Raw genomic sequence first — 19,226 nt, 5'->3', positions numbered from 1 at the left:
ACCTTGCGAGTGTAATGATTGTATAACGAAAGAGTAACGAAACAGACTTGTACCAGGAAAAGATGATTACAGGGTTAACAATAGCCCCGACACGATGCAACGTATGTGTGTCATATTTGCATCGAAATCTTTTCCTTTTTTTTTTTTTTTTTTTTTTTTGGTATTATAAGAGCGCGCATTTGTGCCGTCTGGCAATCAAGATGACGGACGAAATATTATCGGTGAACAGACTGTCGGTATTTATAGCTACTGTTGTAATGTTATAAATAACCGATCAATCTTATCAACTTGTGATATTGCTACAACGTGTGACGTGGCGATGTTACCTACGCGTGATCTAGGCCTGGATTTCTACTAAAATCAATGAAGCACGTATCATTAGATCAATAAAATAGAGGATGAAGAACTTCATAATAAAATTTTAATAGAAACTCATTTTACTTTCCTACTTTTGCAATTAATTACAAGGAATGACTAATGACAATTAGATACGAGCGAATGAAGAATTTGATATTATAATTTTATTCGTAAAAGTTATTTACGTAAAACAAATTATAATAAATAACTATATATGACTATAAACATATTATAATAAAACAATAATAAATTTTGTTCGTAAAATATATAATTCGCTCATATTTAATTATTAATCATTCTTGACGATTAATACAAAATTAGGATGGTTGGGCAAGCAGAATATCGCAAAAAAATTACGCAAGGAGGGGAATGAAGATTAAAAGATACATAATCAAAGAAAATAAATTAGCCTTTGTTAGCAACGAAATTTTAATAAAATTCGAAAACACGAATACAATGTTGCTTAAAAATGCATATCTTTTGAAATTCTTGTTACGATAAGAAATAGTCGGATGTTTTCCACGCGAAGGAGGCACATGAACAAGGATTACAAGTGGAAATATTTATTATAAATCAAAACTTACATTATTTAAATAACAGTACTTGCACCTGAGAGCTGCAATACCTTAAACAATTTATAGAATAAAGCGACTACTTCCGACAATAAGTGAAGACTAAAAACCTTATTTCTAATATTGTATCACATCTATTTCTCGACTATGAAGAAGTAGATCGATCGACGTTGATCTACGGTCCACGTAAAACTCGAGACAGAAGGTAAATTTTCTTAAGATAAAAATAAAACAGTGTTCCCTTCTATGCCAAAATAAAACTTACTAAAATATCTAATAAATAATAAAATCGTAGATTTAAGCGATTAAAAATTACAGCTGTCTTTTACCGCTTACCAAAAGCTGAACATATATTACAAATGAATATCAAACAAGATTTAACAAAAAAATATTTTAAAAATCAAAATTATTTGAAAATCTCACCTAATTTAACCAATAGTTAAACATTGACCTTCATACACTTCATACAAATAATTGCATCAAGTTTAACTAGAGGATAAAAATTAAGCCAAATATATAAATATATAGTGCCAGTTTCTGTATTAAACATATAGAAACAATTTTAATTCGATTGCACTTAGATTGCACTTAAAAGTATCGTTAAAACCCAGCTGGTGAATCGTAAAAGAAATTGTGTCTTGAATACACTACATGCTAGTTAAAATACATAGAAGCGGGCAGAATTGTCTACGTTAAGAACGAATTGTGAAAAGGTGAAAAATAAAACCCAAAGCAGAATAAAAACTACTAATTCTAGGCCTTCAAGCTCTCAGGCGCATAATGTGACAGCGTATATCATTAAATGCATGTTTTTTTCCGGGATAATGAGAAGAGCACACATGAAAATCAAATGAAAAACGATGTACTACGAGAATGAAGTGAAATTAACGATAAATAGGAAATAATGATTATTTAAAAAACGACTAAGAATCATCATCGATGAACGCAGGACTAAACACCGAGGTTGTATTCCGCAGTCTCGAATAAAAAAATGAAATCTCGCCTTGTCACCGGAAAATTGCATGAATTCGAAAAACGAAAAACCATCGTATCGTCGCTACGACTGTAAATGATTCCTATACACCAGATATTCGGAGTGTAATCCTGAATCTTTTGAACTAGGCCAGTCCAATGGAACTCACGTTATAAAGATCTTGCGATAAAGCAAATTTCTTTTTCTATTTCGAAAGATTCTTCTTTTTTTCTTTTTTATAACTCTTTCTTAATTATTCAACATTTTTACACATGCGAAGAGAGTTTATAACAAGCAGATTTGAAAGTGTGTTTAACAAGCAAATAGCCACTGTGTAAAAGTTGCTCTTTTTCTTCAATTGGATACGTTACTGTGATACAACAAGTATTATAATAATATAGTAATAATTCATTACTATATGTGTATATAGATATATATATATATACCATCATTCGTTGTCATCATGCATTGATGAAAATATCTCATAATAGATTACATTCGCTACTTCCTTCCGTAATATTTCTATATAAGTATAATTATAGTTGCATTCCAAAGCAACTATAATTACTCTGTACAACATAGATTAATTGTTAAATATTCGCGACAATGATTTCCATGCTTGTTAATATAATTCTGTTCGCCGTGTGACTATAGAGTAAACTATAATCACCATTGCGACTGAATACATACAGTAATCAGTCATCATAGCAACTGGTTTTGTAATGAAAGAGTTAAGCGATACATGTTGTGTGAAATCTGTACGAAATGGCAACGCTAAACAAAAACGTGAGGTTCTTAACTCGAATAAAGCTTATATCTACCGTAAGGACTCGACTAATTCAAACGATCATCATTCTACGTCGTCGTGACTGCTCATCGATCAAAGGATATTTCAGACTCAGTTTTTAATTCACAGCCGGTTACAATATACGATTCTTGACTTTTGAAACCAATAACACGATATTCAGGGCGATACGTAAATTTTGCTAAAAAGATATCCTCGTCCCAATAAAAATGGCTCCAAGTAAAAATAAGAACAATAATAAAATTTCCCGCGTTTCTTCCTCTTCGAAATAATTTAAATAATCACGATCTTATAATACAACATATCATATCGAACGCATAGAGAATAAATTAAATATCTGCGAATACGTAAGTACTTAGGTGTACAATTATAAATAGGATAGAGAAATCAAACGTCGCCAGTCAGATTGGCTCTTTCCTCTATACTGTTTACACGTTAGCATCTGCATAACTGAACTCTGAGACAGAAACGAAAGGGAAAGAAGCGCGGTTCTCCCCCTTCTATCTTGTTACAATCATTAATATGACGATGAATATACTCGCATTATTCTAACGTGCACGGTGTATGTGAGTCTCTGTGTGTGTAAGAATACATTCAATAATGCTAAGCGACATACAAATGTTCCCCCTATGTTTAAATGTGACTGCACTTTTTCTTCGGATTTTATCCGAGCGTCGATCGAAAAAAGCTAGAGCTCGTGGAATGATTACACGTTGTCATGTTACTTCGAATATGATAATAGTAATTAACGAAAGGGATATGTATACGGGTGTACGGCCTGATTAGATGCATGTAGATGCAAGTATGGACGTATAGTGTCTAGGAGAAGAAAACTGTCCGTCGCTTTTTCTGTACAATACGAGAAAAGAATTGAATACATCGCGGTATTTATTTCTTTCCGTTAGGTCAATGTAAGTTTGTAGCAACGAATCTCTTCTGTTATTCGAGTGAAAAGACATAGAACGCAAAGAAATATGATTAACTTGAATTCGAATTTTGATTCAGATGCACGTTCAAAGCAAGATAGACCAATTCGCCTTGCAGACATTGTGTTTCTTTCCTTTCCTTTTTCTATTCCAAAACGATCAGTCGCTAGCACAAAGCCATAATAATTCGTCCCGTGTGTCGAGCACGAACAGCAACATGAAGTACTTCTTTTTTACGGTGCGTCTGATTGATCGAGAAAAGCAGCTGGAATGTGCTGTTATACGTTAAACGATTCAGATAGAATGGACATCAGTCAATGTTTCAACTAAACAATGCAGAGCCCTTTTATCATCCTGGCGTTATCGTTTCGCGTATAGCTCTCTTATGTGGTATTCCTTTACTGCGCACGAACGTAATACTTCCGTTCCTGAAACAAAAGAGGACGACGGTTTTCTAAAGAAATCAGTTAAAAAAAAAATCCCAAGGATCTCGTGCCTTCAAAATGCAACTTATTTCCTTCTGACAATGGAATCTAGAAGGCTAAATGTTAAAAAATTTCGGAAACTTTCGACTGGTGGCTACTGATTCAAAATAAACTGAAAGAATTTCGAAAAAAAAAGAAAACATGAAAAATAATAAAAATTTTCTACCAAAGACACAAGATCTGTATGAAACTCTGACAAAATCGTTACAGAAGCTGGAAAAAGAAATAATATTAATTCGTATGTACCATGACAAGCCAAAACTCGATATCAAGTATCAACATGACATTTACAATAATTAATTACTGCTCGTACAAGGGGTGGTTTCGAGTATATACACAAGCCAAATGTTACATTTTCCCATGCTAGCTACGGGTTTTACATAAAAGGAGCAGTAATTAATCGCCACGACACAGAATGATGATTCTCGATCGTGATCTTGTTACGATTAAAAACAAAAGATAGTCTGCACTGTGGCAATGTCTATAAAAAAAAAAACAAAGGAACAGAGGTGAGTCGAAAACGATGGTATGCGTGGTGGTCGATAATGACACAAAAAAAATTAATAACGATAAAAAGACTTGTCTGTGCATCGACACGAAACATCAGGGATAGAAAATAAAAAAAATAAACAAAAAAAAAAAATTAAAAATTGTTCTACAAAATCTACAAATACGCACCTGCTACAGAAACCCGGTCTAGTTTCGCCCCGGTATTTTGCTGTCCAGACGAAATCGTACTCCAGAGTGACATCCTTTTATCTAAGTCCCGGCCCGCAGAGTACTCAAATCAAAGCGAAACAAAACGACAACGCAAATATCGAAAAAACGACTGATAACAATGATGGTTAAGAAACACAAATGGCGTGCGAGGAGAATTAATAATGCAAACCTGTTACATACGCATTCTTGGTTTCATACAAAGGTTCCTACATGATTTGGTTATATGACAAATAAAGAAAAAGGAACACAGACACAGAATATGATAAGGATATACCCCATGATACACGACAATCCCATGTATAGTCGAGTAACAACCATGTTCAGTTAAAAAATAATTTATTCGCTCGCTCGTTAAAGTCTCAAGGCACTACTTATATTAAATAATCCAGCTTTCGTAATAATTAATCACGAGTTCAGAAACATTGTACCATATGGTCGAATAATAATAGGATATCTTTATTCGTTTATCCTTCTTTTCCTTTTGAATAGAAAGTTCGAAATCTAGAAATGTAGTTGGAGATTAATTTAAAAAACAGTGAGGGATGATACAAGGTGCCCCGAACGAGAATAAGAAACGCAGGCTCTTGAGATCTTCTTTTTAAAATATAGTCGTCATTTGTTACATAAATGAGGATAGTTTGAAAATAATAACATACGTATATACGTAAATATGTAGTGTATACAACGAATACTTTCCGAAGAAGAAAAATATTAAAACACTTATGGGGGAACTTCGAGACACCTCACATCGTGTTAAAACTATAGGATACAGTCAAGTGTAATCCTAAGCAAGATGAAGAATTCCTCTTCGTTATATAATAAAACGAGAAAAATATAAAATTCGTGTTAATTATAATAAGTGAAAAATGAATGTAAACTATTGACACGAGTCATCTGAGGCTTGAAGAAGACTGTTTTCTGGTATTAAAAATTAAGAACAGAGTACGTATACGAGAATATCGCAAGAACAACCTGTTACAAAAAATAATTCTTCGCACGTTGAACTGCAAATCGTTAGATTGATTATTATTAATTTTCTCTACACATTGATCATCGTGAAATTGTCACCTTTGCAAATCTATACTGAACTATATAGTTAAGCAAAAGCCACTGCTAGAATTGACTACTTGTAATCCGTGTGCGTAGTTTCACGGTGTTCTGGCTTACATGATAAAATAGCTCGAACATAAAACAATGTTACTTTTCTTATTATCCTATCTCAGCCAAGACTAACACGTGAAACGGCCGATTCGTGTAGTTTCACTATGAAAATAATTGTCTCTGGAAGCTTATTGATTTATTCTAATTGCTTTCTATACGATTGTGTATGATACAAGCGTAAAAACAGTTAATAATAATAATTATAGATAAATAATGCGATGTGATAAAAATAAAATGCTTTGTAGAAAAGCACCTATCCATCGAATTTCAATTGATTCGCTTGTCTTTAAAAAATACGGAATACAAATATCTTCGATATTTTTGTTTAAAAGGCAGAATACGACGAAAAAACACACAGAGAAATTAACGTGAAGTGAAAGGGCATCGTTATCACAGCTTACAAGTGGAAGTAATTTATAAAAGACTGTATACTTTTTCTACGCGATACTTTCCCAGATAAGAAAAGAGTTACAAATGGAAATAGCATCGAAGGATTATAGAAATACTCGTATAGTAAATGTAATAAAAGAATGTGCAGTTATGATGTGCTGTCGTCATTGTCAATTGGGGATATCTGGCTGCGAGAAAAAACAGTATATCAAATGCCCAAAAAATTGCCAAAGGCCCATACCTACGTCCAAACTACTATAAATTCCTATAAATGCTTGCATTTAAGAGGAATCGTTTAAGATAGTTTCCAAAAGATCGCAAATTCCTCAGCGTATTTGGATTACACTATCGTGGAATTTAAAAACGAATACCTAAATATAGCTTCTCCCGAACAATCGTACGCTTTCTTTAAATAATTCTTTCTCGTTCTAGAAGTATAGACTTTTCGATGCGGTATACACCGAAAATCACCATGCGACTGGGCATAAATCGAACGACAGGCAATACTACAGACGAAGAATATCCTACGTGGAAGAGTGAATCCCGAAAGCTTGGAAGATCTTGTTTTTAAAACCGGGTTTGTTAGGACTAGCGTCGTTGTGGCCAGACTGTCCTTCATGTAGCGCCCTTTGTACCAGCGGCAGCGAGCCCTGTGATTGTGTGTTGTGTCGCCAATTCATCAGAACGGGCCGGATAACGAAAAAAGAACAAAAAGAAAGAAGAAAAGGATAGTAGACGACTAATCGTGTGCTACAACATGCAGTGCAACTAAAATATTTCTTTCTTGTATCCGACACAACTTACCTCGTCGTGTTGCTCGTGTTCGCTGTTGGCTAAACTGGATCGCGAACCGCGTCTCGTCGACCCTTTTTCTTCCCCTAAAATTTGCGCGACTTTCCCTTGCTTTACGAACTCCAATGTCTGCTTCAAATTAAACGAAAAAACTTAAGTAACAAATGCCTGCAATTTTTTTTAGTCGAAGTAATTGTAATACTTTTAACTTTAACAAGCTATCTTCTATAAAATTTAATCACTTTAATACCGTATATTAGAGAGAAATTATATTCGTCTAATTCATTTTCACACCGCGAAAATTTTGTTTATATTTTATATTTTTCTATTCTTTCAATCTCTTTTACTGTACTATTCGAGTATTATTACAATAAAAGTAAAAATATCTACGCTCGGTTCAGATTTTATATCCAAGTAATTATTGAACTTACCTCTTTTCGTGACCTAAGGGCGCAATCTTCTAGAGTTTCCGCCGCTTCATATTTTCCTTGTCTTCGATATAACGCACCAAGATTCTTTAGAGTAGTCGTAACTGTAGGTGAGTCCACTTTAGCAGCTTTGTGCCAACCTCCATATTCTCCATATGGAGCATTCTCCTTATTTCTATGTTTATTCTCCTCTCTTTCTTCAGCAACCTGAAGTAGAAACGTTTTCCATAATGTCACAGACACTTATATCCTAAATATCATTCCTAAAACCACCGAAGACATTCTTACCTGCCAGATTGGTTTGTTATCACCAGCAATAGCACCAAACTCTTTCTCGTGTGCTCTGGTCAATACTTGTTTGTACAAAACTTCCGCATCCTTGTACTTTCCTTGTTTCAAGTAACACGATGCCAAATTATTTTTCGTCTTCGCGACATTAGGATCGTCCGGTCCAAGTTTGCCTTCGTAGATCTCCAGCGCTCGCAAGTAATAGCGCTCCACTTCTTCGTATTTACCCTGATTCTGGCAAAGCAAGGCAAGGTTATTCAGCTGCTTCGCGACATCAGGATGGTCACGACCGAGAACCTTTTCTCGGATATCGAGAGCACGTTTGCACAACGGCTCAGCCTCCTTGTATTTGCCGCGTTTTCCATATAAAACTGCCAAGTTGTTCAACGTGGCAGCGACTGCAGGGTGATTTTCACCGAGCGTCTTTTCACGAATAGCCAAAGCATCGTTCAACAAGTTCGCTGCTTCTTTATATTTATTTTGATCCCTATATACTAAAGCAAGGATATTCAACATCGTAGCGACGTCAGGATGATCGTGACCAGAAGTCTTTTCCAGATCTTCCAGCGCCTGTTTACAGAGAGGAACGGCCACCTCGTAACGGCCTTGGCTGGCGTACTGTATAACCAAATTGTGCAGTGTACGCAAGCGCGCGGGTATCTCGTATCCAGCGTTCACTTGTTGTGCAAATTGCGAAGGCGGTGTCGGTAATATCGCTGCAATAAAAATGGCGAACATTGCAAAAAGTGGTCCTTATCGGTAGCTTAAGCCTGTGCGAATACGAAACCTTACTAAAGTGTTCGTAAACAGTAACACAACTTGAAACGAAGCTACCTCGTACTCTTACTCTTATACATTGGATGAAGTATCTTCGAATCTAATGGAGAAAATTACAAAATAATTTCAGTAAAATCCCTTTGTGTTATTCACACAGACTTAAGAGAAAATTGGGGCACCTAAAAAAGATGCTTGATAAAAAAGAGAGAGAAAGCGAACGTACACTTACTATTTCGGTCGTCCGCATCATCATCGGGGAATAGATCAACCACAGGATCATCTGGTGGCCGATCTTTTGCATTTTCATCATCCGCAGAAGGATCAGGATCATACTGCTTCATGCTTTCCATGAAATCTAGGTGTTTCTTCTGTTCTTCCAATTGGACTAGCTAGTAAAATAAGAAATATTTTAGTCTCTTAAACTACATATTTCTCTATATGTAATATCTTTGTATATATAATCTATATACATAACATAAGCTCGAATAATTCCCGCAATATAATCGCAGCAATTCGATGCAGGATAACGTCAAAAGATCTACCATTTCTATCAGTATATTATATATGTCGGAAAAACGTCAGGAATAGGGTTATGGACGATTGATAAATCTTCAGGGAAATTGGCCATGATATCACAAGGGTACGGTCTGTTAACACGAGAATGAACACTACCGACGCGACAATCAACAGCGGTGGCTGGGCACTTGCGATGCTAGTGACGTTGGTCTTAGGCTCGATAACGAATCCACGGTCAACGGAATGATAGATATACTTACTCTAACTCAAACGTGTACTACTCACTGATCGTAAGGCGCTACTCCCTTCGTCGACCAGATCTCAAGAAAGAATGAATTCTCGTCCCGAGGATGCCACCGAGGAAAACTATGATGGGGTGTGTCTAAGGACACGAGATCCTCTCGACATCGCTCTCAATTGGTCAATTTGGGACAAAAGCTGCCTGTCCGTTTGGAAAATCTTAATTACCGGAAAAGCCCAGGTTTTAAAGAGAGTCCCCAGGCTAACTGTACTCGTGCCGTGTAAATGCCTCAACCTCTGATATTCATTGTCCGAAGGACCCGTTGGAATGTTTTACTGTTAGGTACCTATAGAGGTATTTCTCCTAATGAGGGTCATACTATCGCTCTATACCTTTGTTAGACAAAGCGCCCGTCCCGTTGACCGCGGCTACGTTCGGTGACTAATGGTCGCCTTAAGCCCAAGCTTATTATCACAAATCGCATACAAGTACAATTGGGCAGGATGACGGCAAATTGTTTAGTTACAACTGTAAACTTTAGTTACAACTTTACGGATTTTCCTGAAGTTCCAAAGGGAAGGCTCCGGTGTCCTTTCCTCTCCGACATATATATTTACATATACATATGTGCAACTCTTCGTTGATGTCATCTTTGTGGAATTTCTTACGATAAGACGAGTTAAGGAGAAGAATAAACTTGTGCAATTTTAGATCTCCAGATGTAGTTCCGCAATTACGCGTAATCGATAGCCTAGCTTCGACACCTGGTTCTCATTCTTATCATCTACTTTACATTTGACTACTTACTGCTTGCTGACTGGCTTGCAATTTTTGTTGCGTTCCAGCCAATTCATCCCTTAACCAGGCGTTCTCTTGGCACAACCTTCTCACTTGCGTTCTAAGCTTTTGTTTCTCAGCCTCTACCATTTGTAAATGATTTGCAAGTGCCATCATGACCTGTGCTTCACCAAGGCCCAACTCTATCATCTCAATGTTCTTCGATAGCAAGCTAGCTTTGTCTCTCGCGACTGGTGCATCCTGGGTCTGTAGGGCTTGTAGAAGTCCCCCGTGTTCAACACGAAGGGCTTCCAGGCCCTGGGATACAATTCTGGCACCAGCCATAATTTCTTCCTGCGTCATGGCCGTCATTCTACCAATATTTTCTATTTTTTTGCTAAAAATTGAAAAAGTAGAATTAACGAAAACTCAGCTGAAAAAGGAACATTAAAATTCCACACAGTGACTTAAATTTAAAGTTCAATATAACGAGTTTATTTTAAACGTTAATTAAATTCGCGTTAGAGTATCGTTTTTAATTAATATAGTAGAACCAATCCTTAATTCTTTACAGATATTTTAGAAATTTCCAAACGACACATCTTGAAATCATTTTCTGTAATTCTTTTTATAAAGTATATAGATAGAGGCTTGTTTTCATATATCGTTGCTTCTAATTTCTCTTTGTTCCTAAACAAATTTTGTTACGTTTTCGTTATCGGTTCCAGTATTAAAAAGGTTATATAATGAAATGTAGAATCTTTTCTACAATTTGTGTTAGCATCAACGTAAACATCATAAAATACATTTATTACAATGATAAATACGCAATGATAACAAGACTCTATTTTGCATAGACCTCTGGTTCTCGTAACCAAGGCAGAAAGCATAAAGAAAAAGGTAAAACAGAAGTAAGCGGTATTTGGAACGACTTGCTTTACGCGCCAATAATTAACCGCAATCAAAAATAGGCATCGTGAAGTATTTCAGTCCAGGCAAGCAGAACGTATCCGGCATTGGTACGTACAGAGAATGTTTTCGGATTTAAGCTGGTAGAACGGTTTTATTTTAAAATAAAATAAATATACAATCTCAGTGATTCAATCGCCGATCATGACGACTTAAAACATTTTTCGAAATACTCGAACGTCGATTACTCTAAAATTAATTCGAATAAAAACTTACCCCATGTCAGGGCCACGTTAAATCCACAGAAATCAATGGTTTAATATATACGCGCAGGCGCAATTGCCGCGGCGCTTCTTCTATGCGACACCAATGTACCGAGTAAAAGTGAATTACCAAGAAGAGAGAATTATCAAAAACTCTTACGCATTACACATACGATTATTATTAACGGGAGGAATATTCGCGCGAAGAATCAGGTAACGACACGACGACAGGTTAAAATTAATTGCAGACTGGCAAAGTTTTCGATAGAAAACTCACCCCATGTCACGACCGCGTTATAACACAAGCGAAATCAATGGCTCGGTAGTTCTGCGCAAACGCAACAACCATGGCGTGCTCTTTTAATGCGACAGAATATATATAGGTGTATAGAGAAAGATGGTGAAATTTCACGAGGGAAGAGTAGAATTCGAAACGCCGTTGCCAATCGATAAAAACAAATCGGAAGAAATACGTGTTAGCGAAAAAACATAAAGAAATGATTGACGTGGTCGCGGCCGGATCAGGATTTCAGGGTTCTGCACTTGTAAACCTTGACCTCGTGCAATCGTCCTTCCAAACAAGCCTTGACCTCACCATACCAAATGAAACACTGTATCGTTTAACAAATGTACTTGAGTAACACTATTTCGCACTTTCGACATTGACAGCTACTTCCGATCAATTGATTTGTCCAAGGACTTATAACGTAGAAGGGTAATAACATTCTTAGTTACCAGCATGATAATCGTTGTGAATCGACTTTCCAGCATAAGCGAGCAGGAAGCGTGGTGAGGAAAGCACGAAAGTCTCGGGTCGATACATTGATTTTTTACGAAACCTGCATTATAGGATATCAACAGGGAAAGTGAATGTCGCAGCTAATATGTACACAATAGAACCAGTGACACATCGAATCACTCAAAATAAAAACTGATCGACTCGATTTTTTGAAAATTTCTTAATTTTAATATTAGAATACATAGTTAACGTTTAATTGTTTGGAAACGGCGAAATTGATCAGTTTGATTCCTATTAGCTCACATGACAAAATTTTTCATGTCACTTTTTCCTTCATCGACATATTGCGACATCTGAACGCGCTTCAGTTTACGATGGAAATTATTTTCAGTGGTTCGCGCATGCAGTCGCAAAGATTTCCTCGACGGCGTGTATTCGATCGTATTGCTTGAAAAACTGAGCAAAAAAGACGTACGTGAAGTTTCTAATGAAAGTGTGCGGCAATTAGAGCTTGGTATGTTTACGTAAAAACGTAGCGACTTAGATATAACTGACCATAAGCCTGGTGTTAATAGGAAAAGAAAATGGAAAAAATAATAGAAAAAGTACAGATAACGATCAAAATGGATTCAAATGGTATAAGGATTCGTAAGTAGGGGAACTACTCACATTCTATAAGCGTTCAGCGTTTTTGACATATCTGTTCTACCCATCGGTAATGTTGGACTCTGTTGGACCTACCTAATCCGTATACAAAAAAAATTTAACTTTCTACTATATCGATCTGTCTGTCGTTTCTTCGCGGACAATCGCGACTGTATTGTCACTCTCAGTCAATCGAATCTGTTGTAAAAAAGTCATTTATCTCGTTTTTCAATCGTATAAAAATAGAATCTGTACAATATACATATATATATACACTACAATGTGTCCCGCAATGTGATTTCTAAAGGGGGGCACCCTCGCGGAATCGCGTTTAATTCTTTACTGAGGACTAACGTTTGGCTTCGCACCCTCTTGCATGAGAGACCGACACATCCGGGGGCAGAGGGGGATGGAAAGATTGCGCATGCGTTCAAAATTCAGGGGTGTTCCTACAACTGCACGAAGAACGTGCATGGACACCGGTATGTCCACGCCAGGTATGCATAACAAAATGAATGATGTCTTTCTACGTTAAGAAGAGCTTCGTGCTTAGCGTCGTTACGACCACATACGCAAATAAACGTCAGTCGGTCAGTAGGAATAACCGGAGGGTGCGTAAGGGTACGATGAATGAAGCTTCTAAGAGAGGGTGCTACGCGTGCATGATACTTAACACTTCACGGGGACGCGTATCCGCGTCCACCTTTTATCATTCCTCCCGTCTGAACACTTTACGAAACAGGATACACAGTATAGTGTAAGAGTCTTATATCATGTCGTTACTGATTTTATAACGGCGACTTAGAAACCTTAGAAAAAGTTTTCACATGTTATGTACATGAAAGCGAATTTTAAGAGATTCTCTTTATGGTGTTGCTTGTTTTGATGCACTTTTTCAAAATATTGCAATCAACAAGACCTTGATGTGAATGTTATAAAATATGCATGAGATCATCTAATACGAATCAGTGAAGAAAAGGAATTCAGAAACGTGAATCAGTTTCATGAAACAACTAATTTCTAATAGAATTATAGCAAAAACATATTCAACAATTTTTCGACACAATTTCTAAAAATGCTGTTGTTATTAAAATAAGATTTCGTAAAATATTATTTTTTATTAGCGTATTTACTTACATTTATTTTTTATATAGTTTACTCTAAATTAATATTTTTTGGCAATTACAATTACCAAATATACTAGAATTAAAATAACCATTATTCAAAAAATACAATTAAAATATCTATCTATCTCTGAGATTAAAAAATTTCCGTTTGATTGATAATCTTGAACTTTTGCACAATTGAGAAAAGCGCACGATTAATAAGTAACTATCGAGTTTTAATTAGTTTTTTCTCTTCGCGGCTTTCTTTCGTAATTAATAGTGTTAAAGTGATGTGCAGACATAAAAGCGTATCGTATTAATGAGAAGAGCTGGTAGATACATATCATGTAAACAAATGCCGATGCGGAGCAACGGCGGTAATTATTGGTGAACCAATTAATTTTGTCTGAAGTTTGCGGAATGTTTTAAGTCTCCGCAGAGCCGGTAAAAAGCACACATAGAACGCCAGTTTTCGCAATCTTTCTCACTTCAAGGGGAATAGAGACGAGGTAGCTGATGACTCATAGCATGACGACAGAACATTACAAGTGCTGTACCATGTGCGCGCCCGTTCGTAGAGAAGTGTATTACATACAACCGTATCTACCCAACACATAAAATTGCTTTCACGAATTTAATTCGACGAACCTGCTTATGAGAATATGGTGGCGTGATTGACCATACAGTGCTTCAAAACCTTCCTCGTTTATCGTCGGACCAACGATTTATTCACGCTCATTTCATGTTAGAAATTTTATCTTTTATAAAAACATATCGATGCAAATATGAAGGCATATTATCGGAAATAAGATAAAAGAGAATGCTTCAAAAAGTTAATATTGTCACAATTGGTGAGTTGACCTTTGGGAATATCTTACGAGTTGAAGGTATATATGTATATTGTATATGTATATTGTATATATATTACAAATCGATAAGAGGATTGAGAAGAGCACGTGCGTGAGCATTTGACGTAAAATGAGGTAAACAATACGTATATATACTATAGGTTTAATACAATTATCTTACATGGCAAAGCGCCATTTTTATCTTAAAAACTTTACCCTAGAAAAGTATGAAATGTAATAACTTTTAAATAAAAATTTAAAATTGTCTAAAAAATGTTGCATATGTTAGTAACCCAGTTCCATTTCACATTTACTGATACATATGTAGTTAGAAATCTATAACTTGATAAGTAAAATTTTGCATCGTATTTTCGAAAGTACAGTAGAAAGAGGTCAGTGACAGTACAGGTAGGATAATGAAATTTTCAACTACAAATGGTCGTCACAACGTGAAACAATCGAAGATCTATATTTGTAAAGAGTAACGGCTGAATCGCTGATTGAAATTCATATCATATAACAATTGCATACTCGTTTCAAGCTTCGTGCATATATAACCAATTGTGGTGACAATTTATAGAAGACGTTAAAAACTCCATTATACGAGTTCCTGAAATATCTGAATAAATAATAGAACCACTCCTTTGAATTGTTCTATAGTTTTCGAATTTCTTAGAGGTTAGGAATTCGGGCTGCATAATACGATAGTCAATTGAACACCTGTGCTAGTTTCTTTACCTTTAGATGTTCAATAACTGCACATAGAATAGATAAAAAGCTCACGGAAGAATATTTACAAACAAAAAAGATAAATCAATTTAAAAAAAAAATAGATTGATATACTGTTAATCCTATCTCCACTTATCCGGTATTCTACGATTAATCTTTGCTTATCTACATACATTCATTTATGTAACGATACGCATAGAATACATAACAGAACCGAATGATACATGACACCGAATCATTTTTCTTAACGCAACAACTTTGACTCCTTTTAACGAATTAGTGAAAATCCAATGAAACGCGCTCCTTTCTAAGTGTACCAGAATAGGGATAATTATCATTACAATCATCGTCATGGTCACTGGTTTTCTGTCATGGTTCCGCAGAATCTTACGGAAACAAATTAACATCATTTGCTTCCGGTTGTAACCGCCTATCGAAGGCGTGGCAATTTAAAACCGAGGAGTCTGATTATATTCATATGACCAGAAACGCAAAAGATATTCGGAAATTTGATGGTGAACGAAAGCTTACCCTTGTGAACGGTCCACGCAGGAATTCTCCCCTGTTCAGTGTATCATCCCCCTTTTTTAATAAAGGGCAGGATGCCTCGATGCGACGAACCTTTAAAAGAATTTTTTTACGTTGAACGCGTAGATTCTTATAGATTTAGCTCATACAATATTTTACAATCGGTGCAACGACGATGTATAATGATTCACGGCGACGATAATGTTGAAAAAAGTGGATTCCACTCACCGATTTCGGTCGCGGATTCACTGTGAAACGATGCTCACGATACGAAGGAATAGTTGATTGAACTCTCGTTTAGAAATCGTCTCCACCGGCAAGAAGGAACACGAGAAAAGAGGCACTAAACTTTATTTCTGCACGTTTGATGACAGACTAAGATGGCGTGGACCAAGTATAAGTTAATAAAAGTACAATAACCACATATTTTACAGTCCGAATGTTGAATAAACAGCCATTAAGCGTAGTCTACACTCTGATAATAATGTAGACTACCGTCAAATCCCGTACAAATATAAAATGCGTTCCTTAGAACGAATAAATTGACGACAAAATATCCAGAATGTACGTCGACAGTCGGTCAATTATAAAAACGCGATTGAAGCGACTCTGTTCGATCGCAGCGCCAGTTACTGGAATTTTCTGAAATTCGTCGGTTTCTATGAAGCGACATCGTAATGTAAAATTGGTTTCTTTTTACATACCGTACCATTAATTCGTTCGTTGTAAACGATTTAGATATAATATAGCTTATCTAGTAGGAATTGACGTCTCGCTCAATAAAATATGCAATTTTTTGGCGTGAATTATTAACAATTTAGCTACGATAAAGAACAGAGATATAGATGCAAGTAATGATGACTAACTAGGCCATCATTCATTATACCTATTTTTACTTCATTGCTTATTCATACTATATACATACATATGCTTTTCAAATGGAGGAAATGCTTTGGAAATAAGAAAGAACTTGATATATTGCGGTAAACCATATTTATTTGAATAATTATTATTTGAATAGTAAATAGATACAATAGAGAACGTTTTTAGCAGGCCAACTTCCCAATAACGGCAGAGAACTATCAATATTTTTTTTTTCTTCTAAAAGAGATGCATATCAATGTATGGAAGCATCGTTCGTTTTCATTTCTTTTTAAAACCTCTCAATAATTAAGAATAATGATATAGATTAATTCGTAATCGCCTTATTAAAAACAATTAAAAGTATTACCGTACAGATAAATATTGCTAACTTGAGAACAGTTAAAATTTCTCATACGTGTAATGGCATTTATAATCACTCCTTGGCCTAAAATAACAAAATGCTATATTATAATAAGAGATTGCATTGCGACTCTTTGTATCGTGTGAGAAATGATCGTTTATCGGACATATATTTTTCTGTCGTTTTTTGTCTATTTTTTATGTCCGACATCTGAGCATCTTGTCGTTTTTTTTTAAATGGCATCAATATCAAAATCATCCTCGTCATCCGAGTCTTCATTGACTACAGCAGGCTTCTGTATAGGCGGTGACTGTTGTGGTTTTAGCGACTGTTTGGCTCTATCGTCATATTCAATCTATAACAGAAACAAATATATAGATTATATGTGTAATTTGGAATTGTATAGAAATATAAGTTATTTACAAAACAAACATTTACCTCTAAATCGTCGTCTTCTTCTTCTGGTTCAGAATCTTCTTCTTCTGCTTCTTGTAACCAGGTTAAAAACGGTGCAGCTTTATCGTGAATTTCTTGGGATAAATCTTTTGATACATATTTTTTAGTCACCTTGTTCGACCATTCGAACAAAGCTTTTTCTTCCAAAATATCAGCATCGTAAAAGAGCTAAAACAATAAACAAAGTCTATTAATCAAAACATATACCCATAACAATTACCGAAGAATTCATATCAGCAATTTGTCTTACCTTCAGTATGCCAGGTACCTTCGGCATCAAAGCATCTTTATGGAGGGCTATCACTTGTTCGATTCCTCTAATTAAATATTTCTGTGCCTTGATATCATCGTGGGTAAAACGAAGGAGAAGTACTCGATACTTTTTGGCTTGAGCAGCAATATTCTGATCGAAGAGTAATTCCGCCAAAATCAATGGTGCTTTTGTCTTGATCTCTAGACGTTCAGCCTCTGCAATCAGCTCTTTATGGTTATCCAATTGTCCAGCATCGCGACGACATTTAACTAATTTATAAAACATATCCATCCTTTCTTTTTCAGTCTTATCGAGATCATCGCTAATAGTCATTCCCTTTGCCCCATCTGTTAAATCCTGCAAACGGGCTCTAACTGCTTCCTCCGACACGTCGACTGCCCAATTATCGTCATCTCCGTTCTCGTCCGCCATCTTTTCAGGAGCCTCGACCACGATGTCGGTGGTGCTGGTATCATTCTCCGGAGAACCAGATCGATCACCATTAGCAGTAGCAGTGGTTGTAGTGGTGGTTGTTTCACCATTCGCACGTTTCGAACGTTTACCGCGTTTACCCTCGGTTAAAGAGCTGCCTTGAACAGCAGGATTCAAGCTCGGCGGATTTTTCAAGATATAGGTGTTCAATTTATGATTACTTTCTAATAGTCCGTGATAGCCGCATGCTTTACATCCTTGCGAAATGGTTCCTTTCTTCGAGCTGACCATCAACTCTGTCTCGGGATTATCGCAAGCCGGGCATAATACATATTTGCGGATGAATCCATCCAACAGATCTTGTAATTTCGAAGCATCGTGCGATCCATTTACAATGAATCTTTCGTTTTTGAAATCGAATTGGGTCTGCGCTCCAAGCTCACAGCCGAAATATTTGGTAGGATAGGTAGCAGGTCTCCCAATCGCTTTGGCGACATCGACCATATTCACGATTACTGTCTTGATACCATTTCCCTTGCCCTCCACTTTGGCTTGGATCCGTGGCATTTTATAGCGGTAAAACGCATCGCTGACATTACGGTTTACATTGACACTCCCCATGGTGATTGATGATGTTTCCGTCTCTTGCTCCTTGCTAAATTAATGTCCCTTCCGAGCGACAACAGCAATTTCTGACGAGACGTCGTTGTGAAAACGAGCTGTCGGCAAGTGGTGACGCGAGTGTCAGACTGTTGTAAGCTACCAAGCTTCGTTCGGTCGGTGACTCTTGTTCTCTCTGGATCTCCTGGCTCCTAATCTTTTGACGTTCAAGTAGGTAACGTTTTCGTCCTCGTCCTCCTGGATCTACTTTCCACGTTTTCCAGC

At 36.4% G+C, this 19,226-nt stretch overlaps 2 protein-coding genes across 11 annotated transcripts; both read right to left on the bottom strand.

Annotated features, from left to right (window-relative positions):
• Nucleotides 1–762: 762 nt before the first annotated feature.
• Klc (kinesin light chain) lies at nucleotides 763–16,577 on the bottom strand. Of its 10 annotated transcripts, none has more exons than XM_076621655.1 (10): nucleotides 16,204–16,577; nucleotides 15,979–16,068; nucleotides 12,789–12,860; nucleotides 10,239–10,605; nucleotides 8,898–9,063; nucleotides 7,898–8,613; nucleotides 7,613–7,816; nucleotides 7,194–7,310; nucleotides 6,918–7,039; nucleotides 763–4,061 (listed from the first exon to the last, which is right to left on the bottom strand). In XM_076621655.1, the coding sequence occupies exons 3-10, from the start codon at nucleotides 12,830–12,832 to the stop codon at nucleotides 3,983–3,985; spliced, it is 1,815 nt and encodes a 604-aa protein (XP_076477770.1). In that variant the 5' UTR covers nucleotides 12,833–12,860; nucleotides 15,979–16,068; nucleotides 16,204–16,577; the 3' UTR covers nucleotides 763–3,982. The 10 variants fall into 10 exon arrangements, 7 of the variants coding, with proteins under 7 accessions (XP_076477770.1, XP_076477771.1, XP_076477769.1 ...); XM_076621656.1 differs by having other exon boundaries at nucleotides 7,194–7,313; nucleotides 8,904–9,063; XM_076621654.1 differs by having other exon boundaries at nucleotides 7,194–7,313; nucleotides 16,204–16,576.
• A 374-nt stretch (nucleotides 16,578–16,951) lies between these two features.
• eIF5 (eukaryotic translation initiation factor 5) lies at nucleotides 16,952–19,119 on the bottom strand. The gene is made up of 3 exons (XM_033338050.2): nucleotides 17,907–19,119; nucleotides 17,639–17,824; nucleotides 16,952–17,555 (listed from the first exon to the last, which is right to left on the bottom strand). The coding sequence occupies exons 1-3, from the start codon at nucleotides 18,960–18,962 to the stop codon at nucleotides 17,433–17,435; spliced, it is 1,365 nt and encodes a 454-aa protein (XP_033193941.1). The 5' UTR covers nucleotides 18,963–19,119; the 3' UTR covers nucleotides 16,952–17,432.
• Nucleotides 19,120–19,226: the final 107 nt, after the last annotated feature.

Source organism: Bombus vancouverensis, chromosome 9 (genome assembly GCF_051014615.1).
Source record: "Bombus vancouverensis nearcticus chromosome 9, iyBomVanc1_principal, whole genome shotgun sequence".
NCBI classification, from domain to species: Eukaryota; Metazoa; Arthropoda; class Insecta; order Hymenoptera; family Apidae; genus Bombus; species Bombus vancouverensis.
Note: the sequence above shows the minus strand (reverse complement) of the source record. Positions and strands in the feature narration are given on the sequence as shown.

Bases quoted from the DNA above. Each gene is read 5' to 3' on its own strand.
- eIF5 (XM_033338050.2), bottom strand. From the start codon at position 18,962: ATGGGGAGTGTCAATGTAAACCGTAATGTCAGCGATGCGTTTTACCGC. The intron at 17,825-17,906 runs GTAAGACAAATT...TTATTGTTTTAG, and splicing joins AGGTACCTGGCATACTGAAG to CTCTTTTACGATGCTGATAT. The intron at 17,556-17,638 runs GTAAATGTTTGT...TTTCTGTTATAG, and splicing joins AAGAAGACGACGATTTAGAG to ATTGAATATGACGATAGAGC.
- Klc (XM_076621654.1), bottom strand. From the start codon at position 12,832: ATGGGTAGAACAGATATGTCAAAAACGCTGAACGCTTATAGAAT. The intron at 9,064-10,238 runs GTAAGTAGTCAA...TTATTTTACTAG, and splicing joins TGCAAGCCAGTCAGCAAGCA to CTAGTCCAATTGGAAGAACA. The intron at 7,817-7,897 runs GTAAGAATGTCT...TTTCTACTTCAG, and splicing joins ATAACAAACCAATCTGGCAG to GTTGCTGAAGAAAGAGAGGA.